The 9,558-nt window shown below is 38.7% G+C and overlaps 1 protein-coding gene across 1 annotated transcript; it reads right to left on the bottom strand.

Moving 5' to 3' along the window:
• Window positions 1–739: 739 nt before the first annotated feature.
• kcmf1 (potassium channel modulatory factor 1) lies at window positions 740–8,438 on the bottom strand. The gene is made up of 7 exons (XM_037692637.1): window positions 8,262–8,438; window positions 6,697–6,864; window positions 6,432–6,571; window positions 4,585–4,686; window positions 4,298–4,481; window positions 2,831–3,125; window positions 740–1,525 (listed from the first exon to the last, which is right to left on the bottom strand). The coding sequence occupies exons 1-7, from the start codon at window positions 8,275–8,277 to the stop codon at window positions 1,261–1,263; spliced, it is 1,170 nt and encodes a 389-aa protein (XP_037548565.1). The 5' UTR covers window positions 8,278–8,438; the 3' UTR covers window positions 740–1,260.
• Window positions 8,439–9,558: the final 1,120 nt, after the last annotated feature.

Raw genomic sequence — 9,558 nt, 5'->3', positions numbered from 1 at the left:
GTCAAAATAAAAATCTAAGCTGTGCCAGGAACAAATCTTTTATCATACAAAATGTAAAAAGATAAAACTCTCGTCGTCACTTCTAAATGGTGCACGTCTTTTCCATTTACAAATGTTCGATCACTAATAAAACACAAGGTGCAAACGTGAGGTGGGGTTCTCACTTTCATCAAAAGCTGCGCCACATTTATTGTATTCTAAATTTACATAAAAAACTGCCCGTGTCTTATGAAAGTTAACGCACAACTTGAACGTACATCGTTTAAATTTTTTTACATGGAGGGTAAAAGTCTAGGCATGACGGTGGCACGATCCATGTTAAGGCTCAAAAGAATAGGAAGCAAGTATGAATAAATAGAAAGTGCAAGCTTTAGCAGAAAGGGTTAAAAAAAAAAGTGAGCTAAGTCGCAATTCCTTAAGTCCATGAACAGCTTTTAGTTTGACATGAGCAGCTCTGGACTGCGTCATCTATAAATTATATTCTGCCTACAGTTCGTAGAACTAAAGGTTTACCACCTGGAGGAAAGCTCTTTGTTTTTTACATTCTCAGGGTTTTATTCATTCAACGTTTATTAAATGAAGTAATTTATCCAGAGCCACCAGAGTCTTGTTAGTTTTAAATACTTGAAATTTAAAACATTTTTAGTCTAATTTCCCCATGTCAGATTATGAGCTACTTAAGATTTCAATACTTGCTACCGTTGGAAAAACTCAGGAACGCTTTGGGAACTCTTCAAAAATACGTTTTGAATGACAGTCGTTAAGTCATGCACGCTGCAAATAACTGCATGCAGGTAGTTTATGGTAACCCATCCAAGAACTTTTTATTTATTAGTAATCATTAACACGCACACACACAGCAGCTTCATCAGAGGCGCTTGTGTCCTCCTGACTTTTGAAGGTGGAGTATTTATATGGAGAGCCATTCGTACGTCACAGGAAGCAAACCTCTGCCTGTAACACTAACCTGCTCAAGAGTTAAGTGGATTGATTATCAGCTTCATATATATTTCATATATATATTTATAGAATTTTTTTCTCACTTGCTCGCTCACGTACACATTTTATCCCGCTTGCTCTCTCTTTAGGTTTTGTTTACAATGTAACAAATATGGTGACGGGCCTGAAATTACAATCACCAGAACAAACTCAGAAAACAGAAGAGGGTGAAAAGGAGGGGGCGGGGCCAGGGGGAGGACTGCGGCTGTCCATCACTGACAGTTGCAGCACAGAGGACACAGTCTGCTCGCTGCTCGGACATCAAAGAGGCGGCGGCGGAGGCTCCCTCCCTGAAGAGCTGCTCTCTCTAAGCTGGAGGTTCTCTAATGCCACATCTAAAGGCATGATATCCACGCAGCCCATGGCTCCGAAGTCGGCGAAGTCTCGACGCTCGTCCTCGTCTGAAGAGGAGCTCTCTTCGTGCATTAGCGTAGACAAAAGCAGCTCCTGGACGAACAAGCTGCAGTCGGCGCGCTCTCCTTCAAGATACTGTCGATCTGCTTCGGACATCTTGGGCTCATTCAACCTGAAAAACAAACACTCACATTAGAACGCCTTCACTGTTCTGATAGGAAATAATTAGAAACATATTGCTGTTTAGACCTTTTTAATGTTTTATGATGCTACTTTTTCAAAGAAATCAGAAACGATAGTTAAAATGAAATAGTTCTGTACATGTTGTTTCTGTTGCATTTCTAATCTCAGTTAGTGACCAAATTCAAAAGCTTCTTATTGCAACAAATACAATTTTTGGGCAACTAGTATCAGTTCCTTTTGTTTTATGGTGAAAGAGAGTTGGGCATTATGACTGCAGGTCCGCTGAAGTGTGGGATTATTGGTTTGGAGACCCACTGCTTCTAGCAAGAATCATTGTAGTTACCAAAAATGTCTTTTTAAACAAGCACAATGCCCTTAACTGTCTTGGGGCCCAAAGTGCACGCAGAATTATTATTGCCAGCATTTTAAAGCATTTAAAATTATGTTAAAATTAGTAATTCAAACATTAAAACAACTGGGGAAATCTGGAAAAAACTTGATCGAAAGGATACCACGTCCCATTTCATTTTCATCATCAGGTCAAGCTAGAAAACAGAAAATGTAATCTGAAGTAAAAATATTCTGATGGGCAAACCTAAAAGTATTTGACACAGTTCCTGCCAAGTCAGTCGACCCCAAAGGAACAGAAGAGGTTGGTACACAAAACTGAATAATGGGGGACTTTCTAATCTTAAGGTAGGTTCTAACTGGACTGTGGCGGTGCTCCAGAACGTTTGCAGAAACTTCCAGCTTCTTTATCTAAGTTGCAGAGTCTAGCAGTCTTATTGCTTGAGTTTTGAACATGCTCCCCCAAAAAACAATTTGCAAACAATTTTCTCAAAAGAGGCAAACTTATAATGGAGGTGGACAACAAAATAATGTGCACAGTAATAGTTTATACGCAGTGATTTTTAAAAGCTGGCTGCTCAAAACATGGCATGGGGCTTGCTAGTCACAAACACTCAGAAATAAGCGAGACAAAGAGAATTTGACTATTTTCTCACAATTTTGATTCACCAACTAGTCTCCAACCTCCACAACCAAATATCAGACCTTAAACGTGCTCATTTATATCATCAGCAGAATGACAACTTTATCAGCTGCTTTGATCTGTGTCAGAATAAATAAAGCTGAAAGACACCAAGGTGAGTAGTAGAATCTGGCAAATTTTGGTCAATAACTCGCGTCTCTTGTGTTTGTATTCTGAAACAGGAGCAGTCTAATTAAATGGCCTAGTTGAGCTAAAACAGTCGCTCCACTTTACAATAAGTATTGACTGACTGGCCTCACTCACCGTGCTAATAGGAACTGGGAGCTGTGGGATGAGGACGAGGGATTGCTTTCGCCCACAGTGTTGGTGTTGGCCGTTGCTGTGCTAGAAGGAGGGATGGTGGTGCCAGGGTTGCTCGGATTGTTGCCTCGTCGCGTAGCGTGGCGACCCGTCTCTACTTGCAGCCGTGCTGCCTGAGCCTGCTGCCGCTCCAACTGCAGTTGCATCTGGAGCTGCTGGAGCTGGGAGGCTGAAGGCCCAGACGAGTTTATCTGCCCCCCCGCAGCTCGCCGCACACCTGACAGCTGAGACAACAACTCTGTAGGAGACACGAGAACAGACTCAGTGTTGATTGGTTTTAATTAACTCTGCCTCGGAAAGACAGGAATATGAATACCTGGAAGGGAGTAGAAAAACACTGCTGAGTATTGCTTTGACAAAAAAAACATCTCTTTAATGTGAAGGAAGATTAGATCATAAACATTTATTACCACAAAACACACCACACAATGTTAAATATGATTTATCTCAGAGGACTGGAAACATAAATGTTAACTCTTTTCCCACTGAAGATAAGATAAACGTGAAAAATACATTCAGGTATTTTGTAAATGCAAACATTAAGGCACAGTTTTTTTAATTTTTTTTATTGATAATGGGTTTACAAAGTGAGAATGTAAGCTTTATAAGAGTAATCTTTTTTAACATGAAATACTGTCTTATTTTTAACAACTCTATTTTCACAATAACCCTTAAAAAGTCAATCTGGTTTTCTGGACTTTTCCAAGATATTTCTTCTAATATTGGCAAGAACGTTCACAAATTTTTAGCCCCGTCTCTGTACAAAGTCCTCCCAACGTGGTTTTATATTCAATACTTATCCTAATTATTCAAACCAAACCAAAGCATAAGCAGGCACCTAACAAAGGATTAACCAGCATTTCCTAAACAGAACTGACAACTTTGTGCATAATCTAATTTAAAAAAGGACCTGGGACCATTTTGTCTCATGCAGTTTGCCACAGAGACACAACTTGTCTTTTTTATTATACTTATATGTCCCAAAAGAGGCCAAGGACTACTTAGTTTGACAGACATAAAAGATGTGATTTATAAAGTGCTATTAGCCAAAAACCTGGCATGAAGAATGAAGCGAGAGGAGCACATTATGCTTTGATTTTACAAAGTAATACAGATCTAAAGTATTAATGGACTATCTTTGATATTATTTGGTCAAAATACAAGATTTCTACAGAAAATCACTCGACTTAGTCTGTGTTTGGAAACATTTTCAACAGAACTGATTATAGCAGTTACAGTGACCCGGTTCTGTCCCTGAACAACTTGAGAACATAAAGCATGGCACATTTTATTCAAAAGAAGCTTTCTGTTCCCCCATGGACAAAAATAAGTTTACTTGGATGACATTTCTGTCCTGATTCTGATTAATCATGTATTGAGCATTAGTAATTGCTTATCCCTGATGCTCACCTGCAATTGGGTCCATTGTCTCTCTGTTACTGGGGGTGTAAGTGGAGCTCTGTGATAAAGAGGATGAAAGCCCCCCCGTGGAGCCGCTAGTAAAGTGCATATTTGTTCGTCGTGCTCTGGGGCCACCCAGTCCCCGTCCAGGGTGGAACATCCTGCGGACATGTCGGACACTGCTGGACTCATCGTACGCACACACAGTTAAGGTTAAATTCAGTCAGTTTAAAAGAAAATCATTTGTACACCAAACGGATTTAGTTTCTGACAGCGATGTGTGGCAAAAAGGATATCAAATCTCTTGGCGCTCTGTGTTCAAGAGTGAGATGAGCTGTGAAGTCATCTGTGACGTGGTTGGGATCGCCTCCTGGCAAAGCAGCACAGATCGGACAGATCTGAAGGGGACAGCAAGTTTGAGACGCATCAATGACCTCGCTGATTATGACATACTAAAACAAGTTAAACATTAGGAGAGCTCGTGGACCTTCTCGTTTTCTGCGTGAGGGAAAGAATTTGAACTCGGAATGTTCCGACATAAAACTACACTTAAGCAATTTCAGTTTTTAACACTTCAAACTTTGATTACATGGAATTAAAATGTAGGTAATTTAAGAATGTTTGTTAAGAACACAGTTTTTTATTTGGTATGTATGTGACTTTTGGATACAGATCATCTGCAGATGATCCTGTAGTTGTTTTATTATTGTCCTTATTATTTGAAGGTTCCTTTAACTGGTGCAAAATACACTACACAAAGATCAACACTGTTAATCTTTGACATGCAACACAGATTCAACAGGCTGCTCATAGCAGCAAACTGAAGGAACACTTTGGAACAGATCTTTGCCAAAATGTCTTGTGCGTAGTAGGGATGCACGATATTATTGGCATGGTATCAGTATTGGCCGATAGTAATGTTAAAGTTCAATATCAGACATCGGCCATTCCATCAAAATAACTCACCAATATCAAAGACACTGTTTTTGTATGACAACCCTATGACAAGGATGCCTGCAGTGGCAGCACAACGTGATGATGTCACGTGTGCCTTCCTGATCTCACAGCGGAGAGGAAAATTCAAAATATCGCGGAGTGGAAGTTTTTTTTTGTTGACGTTATTGGATTCTGAAGATTTTTGGACTACGTTGAGCCTCGCTACATCGTCCCCAGTTGGGAGATATTTTTCCAACGTAGCCTTACCTGAGTTTCAACCGTCATTTCCGATGTCATTGAGAAGCTAATAGCCGATAGCACTTGGGTGAGTTTTACCACAGATATTTGGACGTCAAGTGTTAGCCCCGTTAGCATGATTAGTCTTACGGCACAATGGATAGACAAAAACTTTGAATTTAAAAAGTCTGTCCTTCATGCACAAGAGTGCAGAGGATCCCACGCTGCAGCTAGAGACCTGGAACAAGCCTCCACAAGAGAGACAGCATCGCAGGTGACTAATGCTAATAAATAACATTTGACACATTTCATTTATTATAAGTTAAAGTGTATATCATATGGCTGTTACTGAATATATGTCACCAACTCTTACAGCTGTTAGACCATTTTTGTAGCAAATAAACCTAAATAAGAGGAATATGTTCAGACAAAGGAACGTATATAAAACATCAGTGTTGGTTATCGGCCAAATAAGTTTTGACATATCGGCCAAAAATCCAATATTGTGCATCCCTAATGCATGGCTAAAACTAATTAATCACTTCAGTCAGGTGCTCTGCTAAATGATCACTTTGAAGAGACAAAACATAAACAAACAAAATACTCTGACAAGATTTAATTTATAAATCATTGAAAAATCAGTCAATGTCTACATATAAAACATGTTTCAAATACATCCAGAGAACTTTGAGAAATATTACTCAAGACCACTAAGAGATTACAAGTCTGTCTCCGTGTGAATAAAATGAACATTATAACCAGATGTCAAGACTTCTCCACAATAGAGTACAGTATGGGAAGTAATATCAGCTGACTGAATTACTCAACAAAAACAGAATAGTGAAAGTAAAAAAAAAAAAAACTGTTTCCTTCCATCTGATTAGCTGAAAATAGAACCCATCAGAGGAAGGCAGAGGATAGCTGCAGCGCTTCGGCTCCTAGTATAAATGAAAACACGTAGTGTACTCACCACTTCTGTGGAAGTCTCTGAATGCTCAGAGGTGACATGCTCTTGTAGGGACGTCTCTGTGAAGCCCATTTTACCACAGTAAGGACATGTGAACGACTGAGGCTGCTCTACTGAAAAAGTGTCCCCTCCATAATACAAGTCTGCAAGACAACATTAAAACACCAGCTGTTAGTAGTAGACAGTAAATGATTTGTGGTTATGTGTAATAAAGATTAAATGTGATGTTAACACAGGTTTGGGTCTACGTTGCCACATGGGTCCTTACCATAATCTACTCTAGTTAATATACATTGCATGGGGTGCTCGGTTGTGTGTCGCGTCGTCGTGGCTCCGCTCTCGTAGCACGATGCACACAGGTCGTAATCGTAGCAAATCAAACACTTAAACCGTCGCCCTCTAAAGTTGCCTTTTAAACATGCATCGCAGCTCACACCTGCAAAAAGACAAAAGAAGGCAGCTACATCAAACGCTCAACAATTACATTAAAAATTCCTTACTACGGTGCTTGTCAAATTATAATAAGGCGTTCTTTATCTGAAAACCAGCCCCACGTACACGAGCGTGTTTTGGAGAAGAACCAACACACAAATGCCAGCGACGAAGGTCCCTGGCATTGCTGTTGATTTCTCAGGCAACTCCAAGACGTGACTCAAACATCCGAGAGCTGTTTGCGTTACCGCCCTTGTTACTCATTTATAAAACAGTACACACATTCACAGGTAAGCTTGCTGCTAGTTACAGCGGCATTACAGAAAATACAGTCATTATGAGAAAAAATGTAACTGCAGCCAACTAAAGCAGAGCCAAGCCCTGTCTTACATCTCGCTGCGGCACGACTGACATTTTAAAGTGAAAAAAACTTATTTGGCAAACATGCAATGTAAACAAATGTTTAAGTAATTTCCTGTAAATGATGAAATCTGTCACAAGAAAGAGCTAAAAAAAACCTTTTCATTCTACTCAGTTTTTCTGGACTAGGTTATGTTGTTCTACAAGTGGCAAAGGTTGACAGGAAAACAAACAGTACTACCATACACAACTGTGCACCTTTTTTTGTGAACTTACAAGGCATTTATTGTATTGATGAAGGTGTACTAGCAACAAGTACGTTTACAGGACAGGTAAACAGGTTGCCATGTGCTTTGATGTTAAGATCTGACCTCTGACATTTAGGACTACTGCGTCTTGTGTGTGTAACCTACACTTCTGAAGTGATTGAACAGTAATAAGACTAAAACAAAAGTAACTAAAATTACATTTTCTAATCATACAGGCCATAACTTAACACTAAAACTGTTAGCTACATAGCGCTACATACACTTAGTTTTAGTGATTTCAGGCCTCAGACTTGTGTTTAAACAAGTCTGTGACTACATGATAGGGGACTTGTGTACTAAGTTCACAACTCTGGAAAAAAAATAGCTAAGGAAAATATCTAAACTCTTTTAAAGTGTGTCATTATTTATAACTAGTGAGGTAATAAGCGCTAATATTCGTCGTTAAGTTTTAGCTACTTAGACGGCTTCTTATATTAGCATTCGTTAGCCCGCTAACTACCGCAACCAGGCTAACATAAGCTAAGGCTAACCGCTAAGCTGCGCTGCCGTATCGTGAACACACCGATTAAAACTGCAGCCACCACTTTTAAACAACAAAGCGTGACACACACACGAACGCTAAAGCTGCTGACAGCAAATATAAACATGAGGGGTCAAGCCTGAAAACACGCCATGAAAAGCGCAACGGCTGAAATGAGCACTTAGCGTAGCTAGCCATTGAGCTAGCCGATCAGGTGAAGTATTGTCGCATTGGCTTCATTTCCCAACTCACCCTCATGTCGGGACATCCTACAAACAGCGACACAGCCCCTCTTCGGGCTCTCCGGGGAGCTAAGCGAGGAATTATACCGTTTTTGTGACTCTAAATGGGAGAATTTTTCAGCTTCGACTCTTTACTCAAGCAAGATGGATCCCAGCAGCTTACAGTTCGATCTGCTTCCCGTCCCAGAGTGTCACTTCTGGCCGAGTAGAGCCCGATGATGAACACTAGAGGGCGCTGTTTGATATCAAGCCTCATGTGCGGTTAGCCCTGAGTTTTGACTTATAGGATTTCACATTTCATTATTACGCGATAATAGATGAACATACTTTTGGGTGAAAATTACACAACAATTTTTATAAGAATAAGGAATTCTAGATATATTGTTATACAAGTTTATATGTTTAGATTTACTCCAATAAATTGCAGATGAAGTTTCAAAAAGAGGAAGAGCACATTTATTTCTAATTAAAAAATTAAGTCTAAGTTTGGTCAATTATGACCAGCCAAATTATGGTGACAAAATCCATCCCAACTGGATACTAATAACATTGGATAATCTTTTTATTATTATTTTTTTAAAACACTGTACATGTTTTAATATGCATAAAACATATTAAAGGTTTAACACTGTTTTTAAAGCCTACTACTAAATTATTTAAAAAATGGAACGTGTATCAGCGGTAAATATTATTTTATTATTTTATTCTCAAGCTTCTTAAACAGACTAAGATGGAAAAGTGTTTTTGAATGACAAAGCTTTGTACCTGTATTTTTTACTTTCATAGCGCTATTATATCTATATTGCGTTACATTTTTAATATTTTTAGTGTGTCTTTTTCTTAAGCATGTTTTTGCACTGAAAAAAGGAGTGGCTCTTAATTTCATTGTACTTGTGTATAATGACAATAAACGCATTCTGATTCTGATTCTACTGAAGTTTGGGGAAAAGCATGCAAAACAATTACAAACCCTATTTTTATTTTACAAAAAAGAGCTATAAGAATTATTAGAAGGAAGTGCTATGATCACCCAAAAAATATATTATTTCATCATTTGAAATTATTAAAATGTTATGATTTGGTTGAATATAATATTTTACAAGTCATGTATAAAGCTAAAAAAAATATTACCCCCAAATATGCCATTAAAATTAGTTAAAAAAGCGAGTCATTATAACATAAGGGAATGGAAATGTTTGTAAAACCTCGATTTAGAACTAGTCTGAAAGAGCGTGCGTTGTGAATCAGGAAACAGGATTGTGGAATTGCCTCTATATCATCATAAAAATTTCTAAAACAATTTATAT

This window comes from Nematolebias whitei, chromosome 18 (genome assembly GCF_014905685.2).
Source record: "Nematolebias whitei isolate Nwh7 chromosome 18, NemWhi1, whole genome shotgun sequence".
Taxonomy (NCBI): Eukaryota; Metazoa; Chordata; class Actinopteri; order Cyprinodontiformes; family Rivulidae; genus Nematolebias; species Nematolebias whitei.
The sequence above is the reverse complement of the archived record's forward strand: the minus strand, read 5'-3'. Positions and strand labels throughout refer to the sequence as shown.